Source organism: Stegastes partitus, unplaced genomic scaffold, assembly GCF_000690725.1.
Source record: "Stegastes partitus isolate 25-593 unplaced genomic scaffold, Stegastes_partitus-1.0.2 Scaffold1399, whole genome shotgun sequence".
In the NCBI taxonomy this organism is placed as follows: Eukaryota; Metazoa; Chordata; class Actinopteri; family Pomacentridae; genus Stegastes; species Stegastes partitus.
This window is the reverse complement of record NW_007579130.1, coordinates 37077-58904: the sequence shown is the minus strand read 5'-3', so window position 1 is coordinate 58904 and position 21828 is coordinate 37077. Positions and strand designations below refer to the sequence as shown.

The following is a 21828-nucleotide window of genomic DNA, read 5'->3' as shown; positions in this document are numbered from 1 at the left end:
TCAGCTGCATCATTGTATCATGACATTTAGTGGGTAATTTTCTAAAGAGGATATTTAAATAAATTCATTAAACAATACTTAAGATATTAGTAACCGGTATTTACTTTTTCTGTATCTTAAAGTATTTGTTATTATGCAGGAACCTGTTTTAAACAATTAGAACTGTTAGTTTTAAAAAAAAATAATTCACGCACCTTTTCAGATTGTAAATTAACCATTATGACTCATAAAATGAAAGATTATACAGACGTTTTTTTTTATGAAAGATTATACAGACGTTTTTTTTTAGATAGTGCTTTGTGTAGGATTTTTTTATTACTTATTTATTTATTTATTTATTTTAGTGTTTGTTTTTTTCTAATTTTTATAAGCCGCCAGTCTGAAGCGGAACTAATGTTGGCAGTTGAGGGGCTGGTCGGACGCTATTTGATTGCACAACCTGTAGCAAAGTAGTTAGCAAAGCTATCAGTAGCGAGCTAACATAGCTGCGTCCAACACGACATGTACACCGATAGGTAAGTGTTGCTCGGTGGCGGTACGTGATTACGTCTTAATGTTAATTAAGACATCGAATTAAAAAAACGGCCGAAGGAGCTGCACAGCTGAAAACGACCGTCAGCATCGACTACGACGTGTCATCTTGTTTTACAGCTTCCTGTTGTTTAGCTAGCAGCGAGCTTAGTGGCGGAGAGAGTTTTAAGTAGCTTTGATGTGAGGAATTGGCATCGGTGTAACTTACTTCTCGCTCGCCAGGCTGTTTTTACTTGACACCTGAATGTCACTCGAGCAAATAACTGGTGGATTAAGCCGCCTGTTATCGGCAGTATACGGTGTTTTCCCAGTGTCCGAGAATTGACAGTTAAACGCATTAAACGATAGTTTGCCAAACAGAGTATTAGGTGTCATGCAACGCTCCTCGATTCGTTGTTATTGTGTCATTTGAACAGACACCTTACAGAAACGGAGCTAGCACTAGTGACAAATCCCTGATTCATATTTAGAGGCTTTGATGGCTTTAATTCACCGTCATAATAGGAGTAAACAACATCTGTCAAGTATGGACGAGCTAGCACTTTCTAATGGAGCAGTGTAATCTAAACAAGACCTAATTGCAGGGTTTATGTGTGAATGTAATGCTGTTAGTGTGACTCGAATGACCAAAGCCAAGCAGCAGAATGCCTTAATGATTTAGCATAGATTGGTATTTGGCTATGTGAACTACATGTTTTCCTGTTTCAGTTAGCACAGAATAAATCAACACATTTATGTGTCTTATATAGTGATTGATAAATTGTTTTATAAAGTTATAGGATGTCATTAATTGGAAACACCAACAAGCGCATTTACTCTGATGTCAGGGTCTGTACTACCTTAGAGTCTGGACTGGCTTGGGCATACATGTCGTGTTAAACTTTAGCTTAGTCATTCTATTTCAATAATGTGTCTTACTTATATCTTCTTGCTGTTCTACTAGGCACTGCATTTATTCGCATGCCATGTCATTGTGTTTTTTTCTGAGCAATAAATGGCCCAAGAATTTACTTCCGGATCAATAAAGTTTTATCTTAACTTACCTTAAATCTATATTGGGCACAATGAACAGTTTTAAGTCCAACAATGCAGTATCGGTGTAAACTTTGATCATCTGCTTTCCTGCCACAGGCACTAACCCTGACTAGTAAAACCACAGGTTGTTGTGATGTCTGAGCCTAAGCCCCCTACTCCAACCCCTGGAGACACATACAAAGGTTGGCTCTTCAAATGGACTAACTACATAAAAGGTTACCAGAGACGCTGGTTTGTTCTCAGCAATGGACTGCTGTCTTACTATAGGTAAGCTGTATGTATATTGCTGAAGTCAAAATGATGTGTAATGAAATAAAGCTGCTACCAAGCAGAGGAAGCATGACAAGAGTGTTGTTATACATGTTTGTTTTCAATATAGGAATGCCTCATAATGAGTGTAACTATGTTTTCTTGAGCAGTAACATTAACACCATATAAATCCATGTGTCTTTTTAGCTTTGTTGAAATGAGCAGCTCACATAAATTATTAGAGCTCAGTAAATATACAGTGTGTTTTATAAGAATGAAATGGTCTGATATTATTTTTTACTTCACAAACCAGTTGTTTGGTAACACAACATTTGACTGTCGTCATTTTGTCTGTCTTCAGGACCCAGGCAGAGATGGGTCACACATGCCGAGGTACCATCAACTTGGCCACAGCAAACATCGCTGTGGAGGACTCGTGCAATTTTGTCATTTCCAATGGAGGGGCACAGACCTATCATCTGAAGGCCAGCTCAGAAGTGGAGCGCCAGCGGTGGATCACTGCTCTGGAACTTGCCAAAGCAAAGGCTGTCCGCATGCAGGCTGAGTCCGGTGAGAGGGGTTGGAGAATACAGGAGACATAATGTTGAAATCCACAACAAAGTCTGTATGACTTACATAGCAGCCAGGAACAAATTTGTATATTTCTGTATGTGCAAAGTTTTCTCGTGATATTTTTGTGTTCTTGGTCATTTATTGTCCTCTCTGTCCTTTTGCTCAGATGACTCCGGTGATGATTGCCCTGCAGTCCCCCCAACCTCAGGACAGGGAGGAGGCTGTCGTAACTCAGAAGTCCAGTCCACACTACGCACTCTCAGCAGCAAGGTGGAAGACCTTACCACCTGCAATGATCTCATTGTCAAGCATGGGTCTGCTCTCCAAAGGTAAGAAAAAATTCTATATTTAAGGGAAGGAAAGGCAATAGTAACTTATTGTGTTAGTTTGTTTAAGAAGTGAATTGTGTTTTCGTTCATTTGTTGCTCTATTCCACCAACTCAGATCTTTATCAGAGCTAGAGGGGATTCGTGTTGGAGCAGACATGGGAGAAAAGATCAGACAAGTCACAGAAAGGGCCACACTGTTCCGAATCACCTCTAATGCCATGATCAATGTAAGTTATCCAAGTGTTAATCAAAACAGACCACACCACACTGCTGCAGAGCTTGTTTGCTGATTTGTTGCTCTTGTGTCTGTGTGATCCCCAAGGCATGTAGAGACTTCCTCTCCCTGGCCCAGAATCACAGTAAGCGCTGGCAGAAGGCTTTACAGACTGAAAGAGACCAGAGGATACGTCTGGAGGAGACTCTGGAGCAGCTAGCCAAACAGCATAACCACCTGGAAAGAGCTTTCAGAGGAGCCACGGTTCTCCCCTCCTCATTCAGCAATCCCACCTTAGGTAGCAAAGGTAAAACTCTGATACTCCAGACTTTTTGCCCTGATGTTGCTCTGTGTTGCAGCATGCTTTCACCAGTCAGCTGTTGAGCTTTTCAGTCATTCATTCTTCTGGTGTCTTTTTTTAAATTTGAGGTGGTGTTACAGGAAAAGGTGATGCCAGCGATGAGGATGATGACAACGAATTCTTTGATGCCATGGAAGACCCAGCAGAGTTTATTACTGTCCCTGCTGACCCCAAGTATCACAGGTTATGAACTGTCCTTCTTTCATTGTCATTTTATGTTTATATCTCAGTGTATTTTGTTTCATTCCCTGCCTGTGTTTCTTGTGTTTTGTTTTACATTTTGTGCTTGTGTTTTTCTGTTCTTCAGGAGATCTGGCAGCAACGTCAGTGGACTCAGCAGTGAGATTGGAATGGATGATCAGTCAGTCAATGTGTGTGCTAAGTTTATTTTTCAGATTTTTTTATTTTTTTATTTTTAGCCACTTGTCAACATGCCAAAGCCACATGACCCTTAACGTTGATTTTCTTTTCTTCCATCAGTTTGATGAACTGTCTTTGGCATCCAATCCGGAGTCTCCACAGCCTCTCGAGCTAGAGCCAGTTAGACAAAGACGAACACGTATCCCTGACAAACCCAACTATTACCTCAATCTGTGGAGCATCATGAAGAACTGTATTGGAAAGGAACTGTCAAAGATACCAATGCCTGTAAGAAATCTTTACACTTGTAGGCATGTAAGTCGCTTTTTCCTGTGAACATAACCTGAAATATTAGACTTCTGTCTGTGGTTTTGTGCCTTTTTTTAGGTGAATTTCAATGAGCCCTTGTCAATGCTGCAACGATTATCTGAAGACCTGGAGTACTACGAGCTCCTGGATAAGGCTGCTAAGTGTCAGAATTCTCTAGAGCAAATGTGTTATGTAGCAGCTTTCACAGTCTCTTCCTACTCCACCACTGTCCACCGCACAGGAAAGCCTTTCAATCCTCTGCTGGGAGAAACCTTTGAGCTTGATCGGCTCAGAGAGTGCGGTTACCGTTCTCTTTGTGAACAGGTATGTAGGAAAAACGGATTAACTAACACGAACAGTCTTCATCTGAAGTTATGTAGACTATATTTGGTTTGGTTTATACTCTAGTGCATGTACAGAATCATGTTCAGGTTTTACCTGCTTTCAGTCCAAACATGCTTGAAGTATGTCGGTGCAAGCACTTTTTTTCTGAAATAGCTTGAAGCTATCGCATAATTACAATAAGCATATTTTGAATTTTCTGCCTTTTCTCTCACCTCACTGCACTCACTTTTTCTCAGGTGAGTCACCACCCACCTGCTGCAGCTCACCATGCTGTCTCTGAAAAGGGCTGGACCCTCAGACAGGAGATTGCACTTGCCAGCAAATTTAGAGGAAAATATCTCTCTATCATGCCCTTGGGTGAGTGTGTGCATGTGTTTGTATAACTGCAGGCTAAAAGAATAATCACTGCATGCAAGAGAAATCCCTCGTGCTAACTGTGGGGTGACTGTTGCTTGCAAACATGTTTTTAGTCTGTGTGCACACTGTCACTTTGTACATTGTTTACTTTTTTCAATTTATTTATTTTTATTTCAGTGCAGTATCACATTCAGTGTGTTAAATATGCGGGACAAGTTGTGGTTGAGCAGGACAAACATCAATCAAACGTAACACTGTTTTTCTCTCTGTCACCAGGTTCTATCCAGTGTTTATTTGACAAGAGCAACAATCACTACTCTTGGAAAAAAGTGACCACAACAGTACACAACATTATTGTTGGGAAATTATGGATTGATCAGGTAACCTTGAAGTCATAAGTTGTCGGAAAAAGTAATATACCATCAGGCATATGACAATAAATGATGTAAGTTAAGGTTTATTAACCCTTAAGATATTTAATGTAACATGTTCTTTCTTAATTTTGTCCTGTGACAGTCAGGAGAGATCGATGTGGTGAACCACAAGACAGGAGATCGCTGTCACCTCAAGTTTGCTCCCTACAGTTACTTCTCCAGAGATGTTCCAAGAAAGGTAGGCTTTTTCAACAAAATAATGTTTCCTCAGGTAGTATTTTCTTTCCAGAATTAAGCCATTTTTTCCTGTTTTGCAAGCATTATGCAGAACCTTAGTGATACCTGTATATCTGGTGGATATCGGCAATTTTACATTTAAGTTGCAGAAATGAAGAAGAGCTTACAGAATAGCTCAGGGAGTCCATTCATTCATTTGCTGCATGTCTGCTGCCATTTCGCTCTCTCAAAAGCTTTGCAGCTCCTTGCTGTCACCAAGTCTGCTTTTTGCATATCAAAAGTCCCGCCTACAGCCCAGCATCCACCTGTAGGCCTGTGTGTCGTAGCAGGGGGGACGTTAATATCACCACTCCCTACTCCTTTCTGATCTGAGCTCGATGCTTCCTTGTGGAGAGTGAGGAGCTCAAAGCATTGAAACCAAACAATAACATAGGCTATCTCTGACTACATTATTAAATGAAAGCTGTTTGTTTGTTTTGTTTTTTTCTTCAGGTAACAGGAGTTGTGACAGATAAGGATGGAAAGGCCCATTACGTGCTGTCAGGAACATGGGATGAGAAGATGGAGTTTTCCAGGATAATGCAAAGCAGTAAAGGGGAGAACGGCACTGAAGGCAAACAGAGGACTGTATATCAGACCCTCAAAGCCAAAGAAATCTGGAGAAAGAACCCTTTACCGTAAGTTTTATAGACGACTGGTAGTTGAGAAGGTTGAAAGTGCTTTGAAGCAATTGACGCTGTGGTGCAGTCTGATGTTTTATGGTGATGTCTGTACAGAGATGGAGCGGAGACCATGTACTTCTTCTCCACGCTGGCCTTGACGCTTAATGAAACTGAAGATGGAGTGGCGCCAACAGACAGCCGTCGTCGCCCCGACCAGCGCTTAATGGAGGACGGCCGCTGGGATGAGGCAAACGCAGAGAAACAGAGGCTCGAAGAAAAACAACGCACTGCCCGTCGAGAAAGAGAGAGGGAAGCTGTTAAAGCAGCCAGCTCACCCGAGGAAGGTAGGAGAAGAAAGAAAGGAGCTTTGTTTTGGAGTTTATCTATTCGTCTTGTGTTTCTGTCCAATGTTTTTCTGTCCATTCATCTTTTGTCCACTTTGTCTGTCTTGGTATTCTTTGTCTACTTATCCCTGTCTCAACCCTAAGCTATCACTGAGGATTCAATCAATGACTCACCTTTGAAAAGCAAGTACTCTTCTTTTAGTCTTTTCTTACTCTTGATCTGCGCTTCATGTCGACGCTAGAATCCAAAGCTCACATGCAACTTGTCTGCGTGTGAAATACCAAGGTGCAAAATATCTTCTCTGTCATCTGTGTAGCAGCTCATCTACATTTTAATGTCCCTTCATGCATTTCTGTTCCATTTAGCCGATGTACAAGAGACTGGCACGGAAGCAAGTGAGGTTTCTGATGAAAGCAAGTATCATTTCACGGTTTGACATAGAGTGTCATTTTAAAGGTGCTTTGTGTGGCATTTTTAGAGACAAGTAAGAAAGAAGTTACCTGTATGCTGTTCATCGACTTGTTTCCCAATACTAGCGATTTCAAAGTTTCTCAAACTATTGGGATGTACGTGCTTTTTTGTGAATAGACGCCCGCTTCTTAAGTGTTGGTTGGGTTGATAGACAACTTAATTCCAAATTGACATCACAAAATGTGACCCTATTATTGGATATTAATATGCATGTGTGTATGTATATATAGTTCTCGTAAACAATTTTGACCAGCACTGATCCAAGGATTTAAACAATGAAAGTAATTTGTAAAACTATTCACACAACGCATTGCTTGTGATTGAAAGACCAAAGCCAACGTTGTGTTCCACAATACGCAGGTAATGAACATGATATATACCGAACAAAGACGTTCTGCTGTAATCTGTGGTGCTGCGGACGTTTGTGTTGACCACTTTGGTATTCCAGATCAGATTTTGGCTCTAACATTTATGCATGGATTTAAGAAGTTTCCATTTGCAATGAAGAAGGGAAAATGATGTTATTTTTTGTTATTTGGTATTTCACCAAATAACATCACCACATGATGTTATTTGGTGTTTTTACTGTTAGCATTCAGAACTTCCACACCAGCAAGATAACAGGCAGATTATATTTTGGATTATAAATCATGCAAAACTGTTTTAGTGGAGTCCCAGAAGAAAAGTAGAGAGCTGGAAATGAGCATAAGTGGTCCCCCTATAAGAAGAAGTGATCCTTTTTGACAGGAAGTGCTATATAAAATGAAGGTCAAAAATTGTCTGTTTTTTTGTTTCCAATAAGTCTGTTGAGCTGTCATTGTATTTGTGACAAGACTATACTGCCTAAGATGCAACACAAAGCACTTTTAAAATGTAAGCAAGCATTTGTGTGGATTTTGGAGAGTGTCCGAGTTGTGCATTTACATCTTTTTTTTGTGCTGGGGTTTGCTCAGCTGACACAGAGGACTCTCCCTCTCACACTCCTGTTGCATGCAAGTAGCCCCTTTCATTTTTCACTCACTGTTCTTTGTACCAGACATTTTCAGATCATACCTTCTACATGTCTTATCTCCCAAAGAATCATCCCTTGTTCTTTTTTTTTTTCCCCAGCCCCTTATGGACCATCACACTTCCCTTATCTAAGCAAGTATTCTGATCATAATATAACGCATATAATGGAAATATGTCACACTTTCTAGTGCATTTTTAAAATCCAGAGTAGAAAAACCCTCTGTTCAACTTCCATCATTTTCCTCTTTGCATCCTTTTACAACTTGCTCTCTCTTAGTGGAAGGCAAAGAAGGTCCTAATGGAACTCCATCTAAAAGCAAGTAACATCAGTCCTGCTCTCTGTTGTCCCGTGTGTCCTAGACGTTCCTATAGGAGAGTAGCTGTAGGTAACTCTAGAATTTGCACAGTAAGCCTAGTGCGAACACATTTGCGTGGCATTTTGTCTGTCATCAATCAGTGTACTTTGGCACTGGGTGGTTAGTGCATTAGTCATAAGCCTGGTTCTCTCGATGTGGTACATGATAGAGGAAGTCATTGATGGTTTCTGCCTCCTGCATTTTGTTTGACTAGGGTGCATTTGAAGACCAAGCGATTGGTAACATTCAATATGTTTGTCTCTTTGTCTGCCATCTGAGAGCATATCAGCTTCACTGAAGCCTGATATGCGGTCACAGTAGCCTCAGTGGCTTCTTAACCCTCGCCCCTCACCCCTCTAAAGCTTCTTTTTGGTAAAAGATTTTCCTTTCAATTCCTTCAGGCGCCCATCCAGACAACTACCAGGCACAGTGGTTCGAGAAGATTGATGACCCTGTATCCGGAGACACTTTCCATGTCTACAAGGGAGGTTACTGGGAGGCGAAAGACCAGGGAAGCTGGGACATGTGCCCTGACATCTTCTGATCACAGCGGAAACAGTTTCCCACAGTGGTAAACGAATAAGAAGAAGGTAAAAGGGGCGCTCCCCTCTACCAGCTAGAGTAGGAAATCAAGCCTGACATCAACCCATCCTCAGTGTCCGTTGCTTCCTCTGATCACCCCATTCAGCAGGATCAAGGTTATCTGGACTACAGAACTCCCTTTCACTGCCTCTTGATGTTGGTCCACCCACTGTTTGTTCCCAGTCCAGGCTCCTGTGAGCCAACTTTTGAGTTGCATTAACAGGTTTTCTGGTATTGTCATTATTCATTTTCATTGGACACTGTTTTCAGAGACATAATTCTTCCAGATGAAATCTTACAATGTACAAGGTTTGAATTGATAGAGTGATCTACAACCTAACATGTGATTTATGTGTTTGTTTTGGTTCTTGCTTGTGATTATTTTGAAATAAATTTATTGCAGCTTCCCCAGCTCAGCACCACTGTAAGTTTAATCAAAAGTATCTAATAGTTCATGCAGTGAATATTCACTGTTTCAGCCAGTCAGCTTAAGCTTCAGAGGTTTGGAAATCAATAACTTTCCAAGGAAATAATTAATGGCATGTTTCAGCAATTATTTTTGGAGTGTCACAAACACATAATACAGAGTTTGCCTTCGAATTTATGGTGATTTGTGGTGCTGCTTTAGTCTTTGAAGTGAAACAACACCTCTGGATGAACACTATATCTAAATGTTAGCCTTTTTCAATTTTTGCACTTCATTTGTTCATTTCAAAACCTATTGTCTCATTCATATTACTTTTTTAATCCCTCCAATATTTCTTCAAAACCTCTTTAAATACATGATATAGTGGTGAAGAGATGTAGCTTTTTGTGATGATGCCACTCCTCCTATTGGCCTGATAAAGTCTGGTTTGATCACCTTAACAATCCCTAAACACAGTTCTTAAATGGCTAAGTGCTTCAATCCCTATAAGTTGTCTTTTTTTTTTACTTTTTCACTCTTAAAGAATTTCCTTTTTCTACACTTTTGACAAAAAATACATTTCTGTGTGCAGCACATTAATGTGACTACATGTTCTTTATTTCATATGGTAACACATTGAATATCATTCAAACTGAAGTGCTGTTACCAAACATATGTATTGACACCAATGAAAATAACAATTTTCATTGCCAGTGGGAAGCAAAACATTTCTTTCACTGTCTTTTTGCTGAGTACAGGTGTTGACTTTTGGGTCACAGCCTGGTTAGATAAAATCATATTGTTTGTTGCAGTGTAATAAATCTACTCTAATCCTTATATTTAAAGTAAAATGTGTGAGCAAGTCCACTCTGCCTCTCCAAATACATGGATTTTAGATGTATTTTTGTAACTAGAAAAACCATTTCAGTTCCGCTTTCAGCGTAAATGTTTAGGCTTTTCATGTAACCAGTTGAGATTAAATTTAAAGCAGGTGAGCTGTGCTCCAAGTTGTCACTGAGATATACACACTGATTTCTACTGGCCTGATGATTTGTAAAGTGAAGGGAAATACAAGGCGAGTGCTTTTCCCTTCCTGGTTTCCTTTAAAACTTACTGATCATAGCTTTAATCTTGATATTCTAGTCTTTGTGTGCTGCGAGTGTAGATTTCTAACAGACAGCAATAAGAGTGCCTCTGCTCATACATGTGGCACAAAATGAAATGCGAGGGCAGTGTGAAGCAAGAACGCTGCAAAAAAAGAAAAGGAAAAAAAAAACGTAATTCCGTCTTTGCATTCGTCTCTGTTGTTGTTGTTTGTCGTGAGTGGAGGGACTGTGTGGTGGATACAAATCTAAACTCCATTTTATATTCAAGTGTACTTAAAATGAGAACACTCAAAATGAAGGCAATTCATAATGTTGCAAATGTTTCTGTGTAAATATATTAAATAGTAAAGTAATTGTGATAATAACTGGTTGCATTGATAGAGAATCTAAAGGCAGTGATGCACTTTTAATTTTTTTCTTTTTTTTTTTTTCCATTTTTCTTTCTTGTTTACTCAGAACTGGATATAGTTTCATTGTCCGACCTGAGTGTAGCATGTCCCCATGAGCCACCCTTTACCACCTCTGATAGCTTTCTTTTTTTAAATTATATTAATTTCTTTTTGACCTATATAATTCCTTACTACCTTCAACTGTTAATTTATATGCCACCTATATAGATGCTACACTTTGTCTCTTCATTATTTTTTTGGATTTAGTCCTTGGTTTCAATTGCGTAGACCCATCGTTCCATTTCTGTGTTTTTTTTGTTTGTTTGTTTGTTTTTTTTTTAGATTTCTACCTTTTTCATCCCTTTTATTGTCTCCAGCTACGAATTCTGCCCGGCACCATGGAGGCTGACACTGTCCAAGACGTTTCTTAAAAAGAGACTGAAGGTGTTCTTGCACTTCAGTACAATACATGAGTGATTTCTGACTTGATTTGACTGATAAATGGTCGACTTTAGACGTTGGCTACCGAAGAGTTTGTCATTTTGTGAGTTTGTTCTGAAAAGTTTTTTCCTGAACCATGTTCAAGAATTGCAAACAAATGTATTGATTTTCAATTCTGAGCATAGTTTTCACCATTTCTGTCCTTTAATGCAGTTTTTCAGCAAGATTGTGTTAAAAATTGACTGTATTAAAGTTTGAATGGAGATGATGCACCGATGTGTGGTTGTTGTTTTTTTCAACACAAAGCAGCTTTTAGCTTAAGCAGGCATTTACTTTTTATTTGTACCTGTTTGAACTACTGTATGAGTGGGCTCTACCTAGGAGGACTCTTAGAAAAGTCCTGTTCGAAAGATGTAGAACTGAAAGTACTCGTGCACAGTGGCTACTTTCAGAATGTGATATATGGAAAGTGACCAACGCCTTCATCTGTCAGCAGTGTTGTAATGTTGATGTAAAGTTAGTCTTGTCTGACTGCTTTTTGTTCTCATAAGTAGTAACATGTACTTACATAATTACAGTACCTGTGTAAATACTTTCCATTCCTGGTTACCTTGAAAACATTTCAAGCAAACTTCAGCCTTTGAGAGTCAGTGTTTTCTGTAGGAGGACAAATATATTCCCAAGTGCTTAGTACAGAGTAACAAGTCACCTGTCAAATCACAAATCTTTTTGAGCCAATGTTGTTACATTAACACTGTGTTTGATTATGGGGATGTCCTTTACAGATCGGCATGCAAAAGCTGGACATCCTCTTACCATGCTGCCATCCAGTTTGTAGCAAATGCTCTCTTTAGAACACACCACTGCACTCTGGGTTCTTCTCTGAATTGGTCATCTTTACATACCTGCCGTAAAATTCACTGGTTCATGTTAATATACAAAACTTTTCTTGGTATGTCTCCACCTCAGCATACGACACTCGTTCTGCAAACCTGTTTCTGTTGACAGTCCCTAAAGCTAATTCTTCTTTAGGTTTGTTGTCCTTTCAGTCTGCTGCAGCCAGAGACTGCAATGACTTACAAAAAACACTAAGGCTAGATGGCCTCATCTCCTTCAAAGTTCTTATCATTGACTATTTTAAAGAGAAATGTTGCTCTCACTTAGACTGTCCTGTTCATTTTGTGTGTGTGTTTTAGCTGTCTTTGTAAATACCTTGTTTAGATTGTATGTTTGATTTATTGTTTAGATTGTCTTGTTTGTCTTGTTTGTTTTAATTTAATCTTATTTTGTTTTTTAGCCCCCTTGTCCCTTTCCCCCAAAAGGACTCTCCTTTTTCCAGGCCACAGTTGAAAATAAGAACTATGTTCTTAATCTGTCTTGCCTGGTTAAATAAAGGTCAAATAAACAAAGCTGTGGCCATTTGTAATTACAGTTGGAGCCTACTTACGACAAATTACAGACTCCAGGATGAGAGCAAGCTGTATTTATTTCTATGTTTATTTATAGATTTTTGTTTAGGAGAGAAAACAACAGTAGAATTTGAAATCTCTACTTTAAGAAGAAAGAAAAGAAAGTTACATAGGATAGGAACAAACTGTCTTGATACATCACATTGCTATGTCAGAAGCAGGGCCTATTTCTTTGGAAATTTTGGGTGGTTTCAGAAGACCAGAAGTTTTGATTTTCAATTCTGAACTGAAATTGAAAGTTTAACATGTTTACAGTATTTAAGATTCAGCAGATTTGAATGTGACTCATTCAAACCAATACGAATCTAAGTTGTTGTGTTTGTTTGTTTGTTTTTCGAACCACTTAGACTGCTATGTGGGGGTGGGAGTTATAATTATAATAGTTTCCATAACTGAAAAAATAAAAATCCAAACTACGGCAAATATTCCCAGATTTCCATGTTTGGATGTGTGTTTGGACACAATTTCCCCAGAGTTTTTCTGACAGGACCAGTCTATTGGCCGCCCTCACCGGACACAGCGGAGTATAAAAGGAGCGCCTCCATCCTGCGCGTGACATCAGCATCTTTGTTTACTAGCAGCGCAGCCGCTCGCGCGCTCTCACTGCAGACACGTCCTCTGTTGGTTGGTTACTTGTTTGCGGATAATTTCTCAGCTCGGTTTATTTACCAAAAGATGTCGGAAAACGGCTCCGGAGCCACAGGGGACTGTACAGACGCCCGCCGAGACGACGGACAGCAGTGAGTCAGTGTTCATGGAGCTCGTTAGCGTCCTTTATCCGCTGCGGCTCATCGGCGCTTTGTTCTGTTGCGGTTAGCAGACAGTGGGGAGGAAACCGAGTGTCTTCCTGAACTCATAAGGCTGCTGTCGCGCCTTTTATCTTTTATCTGCTGTCTCTAACACTTTAGAGGGTTGTAATATTTAATTGCATAGCTGTATAAGGCACTATAGCAGGCCCTCTGTGAATGCTTCCCCCTTCACTTACACCAGCAGCTGTCTGCGCTCATGGGATAGTGTGACTGTAACCCCGCGTTCTGGTTTGCTGTCCTTCAGGTCGTCGGGGTCTCTGTCCGCCTCTCTCCCCATGGACGTGGATGCCAAGCCCCACTCCCACAGCTTCAGATATAGCCTGGATTTCCCCAGCATCGGCCAGTGCATCATCGTCAACAACAAGAACTTTGACAGGACAACTGGTGATTGTTTTGGTTATTTGGTTAAGCTTGTGGTTAGGTTGAGGCACCACTGCTGCGTTCAGTGAGTCATTGCACCTAAGGCTGAGTGAAAGTTGTGTTAGTATCTCACAGACTTAACTAGTCTTTCACTTATGTGTATATAAAATGACTATTGAATATAGGGTCAATGGAAGACTACAAGCTCTCTACATCATGTGTGCAATTAAATAACAAAGTACACAAACTGCTTCTCAACTTCCTCAGAGGTGAAACGATGTTTGTTCAACTCGTGGCATGCGTGGAAGGGAACTGGTATTTATTTGAAGAGATCATTTGCAACAACAGATAACTCCATCTTTACAAACCTTCAGAAAACCCACTTTTCCATCGTCTACCTGAGACAACATCAGTCAAACTTAAGTTATCTCTGTTTTCGTTGTGTCATTTCTACTGAGTCAAATCCACTCAGCTTAGTGTGATTGATATTATCTCAAGCTAACAACAAAAACATATGTTTTCTGAAAATCTACAATCATTGAGTTATCTGTTTTTGCAAATGAACTCTTCATTTATTCTCCTGTATGATGCAAACAGTGGATTACTGTCTAAAGAAAAAGGTAGATGATCTTGTACACTAATGAGTGGAGACTGCATATTACCAGGAAGAAAATGGAAACGGTTTCCTCAGAGAGATTCTCTTTCTACACATAGTACTCACTCATTTAAAATAGGATCAGCTAAACAGTGTATAATAGCATACATATCTCAGTTATACATAAATTTCCTAAAAGGTGTTGAGGTCTGTGCCAAGTTTGCAGGTGGAGGAATAAAAGGTAGAAGTGAAAGCCACATGATCCAGACTTTTTCAGGCTTTTGTGTGTCCTCTGGCTGATTGAGCTGTTGGACTTCAGTGCCTTTACAAGTTTCTCCACATGTGAACAATTCATTGATTTCAATTCAAAGTCACAATTTGGGACAATGCAATTTACAGATTGCAAAGACTGCAATTAATAATGTAGATTTTGCAGCGTGTCTTGCTCTGGGTTTACAAATTCATGCTGCCCTTCGTGTGTGAGTCACACTGTTTAAGGTTGCCATGTGGTGAGGAGCCATCACGTTTTTACTCTGTTACACAGTGAGTGCTGAGCTGCAAATCAAATCAAAATATTTGTCAGAAAAATCACAATTAGATGTTTTCTTCGAGCTGTTCAGTCCTCGTGTGATTCAGTGCAAATGTATGTGCCCAGCTGACATCTGCTCACTGTTGAAGTTTGACAGTGTGTGAACAGTGAACAGGGAAGTAGTAAAACACATTTGTTCAGTGTGTTGGTTTCATTTTGTTTTCTCTTGACCGCTTTACTGGGAACTGTGCAATGCTTTGTTGAGTAAGCGTACTGATGATGACTTTGTCTGAGTTGGCTGTTGTCATGGGAAGTGGTTCACCCAGACTGGTTAACACAAGGTTAATGGATCAGTTGGCTCAAATGTTCACCTTTAAAACTTTCATTAGGACTCGGATGTTTGCTGGCACTCAAAGTGTCTGTTATTTCTGTCACAGTGGTCCATGTTGGTGCACTTTTTACTTTGTTCCACAGTTTTGGTAGATTAATTTGACACTTCTCTGGATGATGCTTGTGAAGCCTGTAGTTCAGTGCAGGTGTTTGAACACAGGATCAATTAGACTAAACACCTGCTTATCTCAGAGTGGTGAGACCCATCTTCACTGTTGACAAGTGTTTGTTTCTGTTTCTGATTAGTTAGGTGTGTTTCTTTCCATTTGCAACGTTGTTTTTTTTTTTACTACATGATGTTGTGCACACTGGGATGTTGTGAACTCCATACAGGAACGGCTGATGCTGCCTTTTTGTGGAGTGAGGCTTTGTTTTTGACTGTCACTGTCTCGGTTTATAGTAAAGCATCTCACATCTGACCCTTCATGAGATGGTAGGTGTGCTTGGGGACTCTTGTTGCTGAGGATACCGTTTAACTGGATCCTGTGTCAGCTAATTAGATGTTCAGGTTACCTCTGTAGTCGTCACTATGTTGGCTGTAGAGAGAATGAGAACAAATATTTGCACTTGTATTTGATAGCATAATACAATTCACTGACTCCCAGTGCAATGTCCTGTTAGTGGCTCATGAAGATGAATAGTTCCTCCTAGAATTTGATGTAGACTGTGGAGAGTTGTATATATGGACATGTACCATGTCAGAGAATTGCTTCTCTGAGGATATAAAAGCTTGATGTCTGCAATAGTTGGAGATGCTGTAGGAAACCTTGAGCTGGCCTTAGTCCTTGTCTACCCTGTCGGGTTATTGCACAATGTAAGCTTGAATAGCAAAGAAGCAGCATCTCCTATTATTGAAAGAACCTCTAATATCTGGCTGGGAAGACCTTGGATATCAGTGCAAGAGAATACAGCGTCGGTTTGCTCTTACAGAGTCACAGTGTAATAGATTTACTTTTCTGTCAGACTTATGTTCTGAAAACCTGTCTAGCATGACTGAAAGAGCACACATGACTGCATTTACAACACGTACTAAATGTTCTAAGAGCAAGTACATAGTGTGAGTGGAGTAAACAGCAGCAGCAGTAGTTAATCCTGTATTGCCTGGTTTATTTAGTTTTTACCTGCAGAGCTGGAGGTTAAAAAATACAGTGTTTTTCAATATTACGCTGCATTTTACTGAAGAGACATTCATGATTATTTTTACACTTTTTTTACACCAAATCAGACATATAATGGCAGCTTCAGGGAAAAAAAACTGTATGTTGATGTGTATTCTATTTATAGGAGGGGAAACTAAGTTGGGTCAAAGTGGGTAATTCTGAATTATGAATGCTGATGGGTTATGTGAATGCAGACACGCCATAGTACGAAAAGCACGGGTGTTCCCTTAACATGAACAATAGCTCTTTTCAAAGTGTCCCAATAAGCCATGACAGCAAACCAGAAAAATGAAACCAACCTTAAATAATTTTATTATTTACAGCTGTATAGGTGTTTTCATTCTCTTCTGCCTGATTAGATCTCTGCTCAGGTTGAAGCTGGATGGAACAAGAGGTTACTAGAGATCTTGTACTAATTAGCATAGTTGCACTACAAAACACAACCAGCACAGGTTGGACATGGTTTTTACCTTCTTAAAATCCAGCACATAATACGACACATGCTGACCTCAATTACTGGTCCTGTGCGGCACATAAACAAAATAGCCCATGTAGTAAAAGAACAGGAAATAAGACAGACATTTAAAAACATTTTCCACATTGTCTACTGTGGCTGAATCCATATGGAGTCAACGTTTAAAACTGTAAAAAGATGAAATTGCAGTTTATCACAGCATCTCTACTGCCTGCTGCTGTTTGAATATCAGCTGGTACAGATTCACCACACCTGCTTTCTCATGTAAGATAAGACAGACTTCAAAGTTCTGCTGCCTATGATACATTTAATCAGGTTTCCTCGACCTTGCTGCTGTGTGTAAAACGAATTTTAAGAAATGGCAGCTTATTGTTTGTAGATATGTTTTCATTTTGTTTTTTCCAAATCAACTGTTACTGTGTGCTTCTTTTTCAGGCATGAATCAGCGAAATGGTACTGACGTAGATGCAGCCAACGCAATGAAAGTCTTTGCCAAGTTGGGTTACAAAGTGAAGGTTTACAACGACCAGACAGTGGAGCAGATGAAACAGGTTTTAACTGCCAGTGAGTGTAATGCAAAACGTATACAAATGACCTCAAAACTTGTAGACAAACAAATTACTTCTAAAGCTCCTGCTGTGTATCAGCTGTACATTCTCTTTGTTTTTCAGTGTCAAAGGAAGATCACAGATCCTCAGCCTCATTCGTCTGTGTTCTGTTGAGTCATGGAGACGAGGGTGTGTTCTTCGGCACAGATGGCTCAGTCGAGCTCAAGTACCTGACGTCACTTTTTCGAGGTGATCGCTGCACGTCACTAGTGGGAAAGCCCAAACTCTTCTTCATCCAGGTACTGTACGAGTTTTTTTTTTTTTTTGGACCTTTTTTGCCCACCTGCACTAACTTATCTTGGGCTTTGTGGAAGTATTGAGCATGTAAACAAATGTTATTAATTTGTGTGCACACTGAATAGGCCTGCAGAGGTACTGATCTGGATGCAGGCATTGAAACGGACAGTGGAGAAGATACAACCAAGATCCCTGTGGAAGCAGACTTCCTCTACGCCTTCTCCACAGCACCAGGTTAGTACTTAAACACAGGTGTTTTTACACGGATACTGTTTTCTTTTTAAATGTTGTATTAATACACCCCTCATTCTATCACGCGTGTGCAGGCTACTACTCATGGAGGAACACTATGACTGGCTCCTGGTTCATCCAGTCACTCTGCGATATGGTCAGCAAATATGGAAAAGAGTTGGAGCTCCAGCACATCATGACACGAGTTAACCACAAGGTGGCGGTAGAGTTTGAGTCTATCTCCAATTCACCAGGCTTTAATGCAAAGAAACAAATCCCCTGCATTGTGTCAATGCTGACCAAAGAGATGTATTTTACTCCTTGATGTCGTGTCCACATCACGAGTCTTCAACCTGGCGGGCCTTTTATCTGCAGAAGAAAGGCCTGCAGGTGTGTATGGGAGGGTGAGAATGGTTTTAGTTTACACTTTCTAAGTGAAGTTCACTTGAAACTTGTATATTTCTGGGAGAGTAGATGTGATGCAGTCACATTTCACAAGCTTGGCATTATAAGGTTCTTTCAGTGTGACGTGTAGTTTTGATATGTATGGAATTCATTTTTTTACCCCAGCAGCATGTCCTTATTTTTTTACAGTTAACAAAAACCTACAGGTAATAATGGTAACTCCAAGCTGGCAGCGTGCTGCCAGGTGCCTCTTTGCTGTTTACACTCTACACATTTCAGGGAAACATGTTAGGAGCCAGTTTAATAGGAAGTTTGACCTTCTGTATTTGTGTAATCATGAAACCACAGATGGGCTTTCTGCCCTCTAGCAACAACATTTTTATGGATCAGCAGTTTATTGTAACTCAAGTGTCTGAGCAACATGATAGTGTGTTATGAAGGGATCACGTCTGTAATTTTTCTTGGCTTTCCGTTCTTATCTCTCCGCTACCGTGTCAGTGTAGTGGCGTCTGACTTGAAGGTTGTACAACCAAAACATAACAGTAATTTACTGAATTGGTACCCAATGACTCGTGTGAAGTCGACATGAAAGCAGCAGCTGAACTTGGGAGGTAAATTAATGTGTGGAAAGTTCAGGAGCACCCTGGAAGCTGCTGTGTGATTTGTAGGTTATGAAGCTCAGAAGTAGATATTTTTTCAGTCTTTTTTTTTTTTTTTTTTTGAACATGGATTTCTTTGAATGAACTGTTGCTTGTGAATATCCTCAAAAATTAGTGGGAACACAGATTTTATGGCATGCATGAGTAATAGTGCTGTTTGAGGTGCATTTTGATCAGCTGTTCACACTTGAACTCAACTTTACATTTAATTTTTAACAGTTGTTCCCAACCAGTACACTAAAGCTGAAATGAATAAGTTGATAAATCAATGACACAATTAACAGAAAATTAATTGGCAACAGTTTTAAAGTAATCTTAAGTAAAAAAAAAAAAAAAAGAGGGAGAGAGAACGAGAGTAATCACTTGTACCAGCATTTTGAATGTGAATTTTTGCTTTGTGATCGTACATTTTTTACTGTTGGCCAGACAAAACTAGAAATTTGAATATCTTCACTTTGGCCTCAGGGATTATTGATGTGCCTTTTTTACTAAACAATTGGCCGTTTAAAAAAAAAAAAAAAAAAAGCCATATTGAGACGCATTGGTGATTTAAAAGAAAAGTCTGTGGTTGCAGACTTACAGTACTCTGATGAAGGAATGCCTGAGGTTTTCTGTGTTTTAATCATGTAGCACAGAAAAAAAAACACAACAGCAACAAACAGAAACTAAAGCAATCAATTCACACAGTCCCTCTACACAAGATGGGAATGAAAGACTGATCATAGGTGATTTTGTACTTCAGTGGTGTAAGTTTCTCACATTCATAATTAATCAAATGTGTAAACCTATAATCCAGTGAATTGTTGTAGAATTGTTGATTCAAAGTGGTATATGTACAACAGACAAAGCACAACTTATTTGAACGTGTGCTGATCCCGCTGGTGCTCATTTGATCGCTTTCAATGTTTACAGCAAACAAAGCTGTATCTGTCACTTGTGCTGTTAAAATATTTCATTCACTGTTAAAAATGTGACAATCCAGTTTAAAGTCACATTATGCAACATGTTGCTATGAACATCACTCCTCTGCTTTTTTTGTAGCATCACTGTTTTGTAAGCAGCTATACTGTGAGGTTGGTGTAATGTTATCCCTTAAAATAAAGACCACTTTTCATCCTGTGTTGTGGTACAGAGTTTTGTTTTTGGCTCATAAACGATATTAAACCAGAGCCAGAGATTACCCAACTCTTGCAGATGTGTTTCTGGCAAAAGTTGCCAGTGTTGTTCGTATCGCATAGAAGAGCCAGCCTCAACAAACAGCAAAGGATCTACTTGTGTACGCCGTCTTGAGTGTAAACAGGGCGGATTACACCAGATTTGGCATGCCTGGAGGTGAGAAGAACTGGGCCACCAGATCCTGAGGCCCAGCGCCAAATAACACTGGGCCTCAGAGTCCTTCAGTGCCAACACAGAAGCATTTTACCTAAACCTGCTCTCACAAGCAACAGACCTCAGACAGTATATCCTGATACAAAAACTCTAAGCCGAAGCTCCTCTGGTCAGTGCTGGAGTTTGTTTAAAAAGCCACACCTTAACCTTATCAACACTCATCGCTCCTGGCTGATATGATGCTGTCAGTTGTATTGTATGATTATTGTTTGCATTGGGACATACAACGTTGCTTTTGTTGGTTTTATCTGTTACCTGCTACCTGCAACGTTTGCTGGGGCCGACCTGTTATCTGGAGCTCCCTGTGGAGTCCCTATTGTCCAACTGCATGAACACTGACCTGAACCAGTTTTTAACTGTTAGCTGATCCCTCTTTGAGTCACATGTTCAATCTCACAAATTTACAATCACTTGATTTTTCACGATTATGTAATCAAATACCATGATTTGTACAGTTTAGTTGCAATCTGATCGGACTGCAGCTAATTTTTGTCAATGTTCAATCCCCATATTGTTTCACCATTCAACTGATTCTTTTTAGGAAATGCTATTAAAAATATTGTACAAAGTTGTAGAATATTTTGAGGGGACTGATTTCAATTCAGATTCTGTATCAACATCAGAGACTGAATTGAAATCAGTACCCTCAAAATTTTACCTTTTACTACATCCAAGAAAAGCAATAAAGTCCCAGCTGCAACAACCTCCGACTTTCAAATTGTGGCATTTTGCTGAGAAAAATACTGTCGTTGATGACTTGATAATAGATCTATGAATTATTTATTCGTTTCTGACAATTGTAAGATTGATAAGTCAAAAAATCACTCCTAATAATCATATATCCAGTAGTAAGACATGTTGTTGTATATGCTGATGAGCCCACACAGGATTACATTATGTGTTGAAGCATATTTATGTTCCTTGATTTATGCCAATAAATGATCAGCACATATGAGATGAGTCCTCCTACATTATAATGCAAAAACAATCCTCTAATAAATATTAACATTTGGAAGCAGCTACCTTCGCTGTGTTTTGTAGTTCTGTTCTGGATTGCATAGCACTGTAGAATGTTAAAGAAAAAAATAAACGTTTTCTCCTCATCTTATATTCCTTTTAGTTTATAATGAGGTAACTGGAGGCTTCCATATTCATATCATATATAAACAGGGGTGTTGCAATTTGGGGGTGTCGATGAAAACCATGATATTTAGATATAAAGTACTGACATCATGTTAATACCATACATATAATAACAGTGTAAATACTCCAACACCACAAGAAAACACTTCAACAAAGGAATAATATACCATCTATTCACCTCCATACGCTCCAAAAAGCCCCCCACCCCTCCAAAAAAAAAAAAAAACTAAGAAAAAAACAGCGACAAAGCACCCAATAAACAAAGTAAAAGATGAATTTGAGTTGAAGCCAAGATTATCATGTAGTTAAAATGTGATGTGATGTGT

At 39.5% G+C, this 21828-nt stretch overlaps 2 protein-coding genes across 6 annotated transcripts; both read left to right on the top strand.

Annotated features, from left to right (window-relative positions):
* The first annotated feature begins 431 nt into the window (after positions 1-431).
* osbp (oxysterol binding protein) lies at positions 432-11315 on the top strand. Of its 5 annotated transcripts, none has more exons than XM_008299274.1 (17): positions 432-515; positions 1663-1833; positions 2177-2385; positions 2555-2717; positions 2833-2944; positions 3040-3238; positions 3373-3475; positions 3600-3663; positions 3773-3940; positions 4040-4285; positions 4543-4663; positions 4940-5043; positions 5180-5275; positions 5767-5951; positions 6051-6280; positions 6647-6694; positions 8521-11315. In XM_008299274.1, exons 2-17 carry the CDS (start codon positions 1700-1702, stop codon positions 8661-8663), a joined length of 2325 nt encoding a protein of 774 aa, XP_008297496.1. In that variant the 5' UTR covers positions 432-515; positions 1663-1699; the 3' UTR covers positions 8664-11315. The 5 variants fall into 5 exon arrangements, with proteins under 5 accessions (XP_008297496.1, XP_008297495.1, XP_008297499.1 ...); XM_008299273.1 differs by having other exon boundaries at positions 3361-3475; XM_008299277.1 differs by lacking the exon at positions 6647-6694.
* Positions 11316-13093: 1778 nt separating this feature from the next.
* On the top strand, positions 13094-20089 carry casp3a (caspase 3, apoptosis-related cysteine peptidase a). The gene is made up of 6 exons (XM_008299272.1): positions 13094-13252; positions 13566-13705; positions 17266-17394; positions 17502-17677; positions 17801-17909; positions 18002-20089. The coding sequence occupies exons 1-6, from the start codon at positions 13188-13190 to the stop codon at positions 18229-18231; spliced, it is 849 nt and encodes a 282-aa protein (XP_008297494.1). The 5' UTR covers positions 13094-13187; the 3' UTR covers positions 18232-20089.
* The last annotated feature ends 1739 nt before the right edge of the window (positions 20090-21828 follow it).

Coding starts and splice junctions, on each gene's coding strand:
- casp3a (XM_008299272.1), top strand. CDS start 13,188: ATGTCGGAAAACGGCTCCGGAGCCACAGGGGACTGTACAGACGCCCGC. Junction 13,706..17,265: donor GAACTTTGACAGGACAACTG/GTGATTGTTTTG, acceptor CTTCTTTTTCAG/GCATGAATCAGCGAAATGGT. Junction 17,678..17,800: donor CCAAACTCTTCTTCATCCAG/GTACTGTACGAG, acceptor CACACTGAATAG/GCCTGCAGAGGTACTGATCT.
- osbp (XM_008299273.1), top strand. CDS start 1,700: ATGTCTGAGCCTAAGCCCCCTACTCCAACCCCTGGAGACACATACAAA. Junction 2,718..2,832: donor CATGGGTCTGCTCTCCAAAG/GTAAGAAAAAAT, acceptor CCACCAACTCAG/ATCTTTATCAGAGCTAGAGG. Junction 3,941..4,039: donor TGTCAAAGATACCAATGCCT/GTAAGAAATCTT, acceptor GCCTTTTTTTAG/GTGAATTTCAATGAGCCCTT.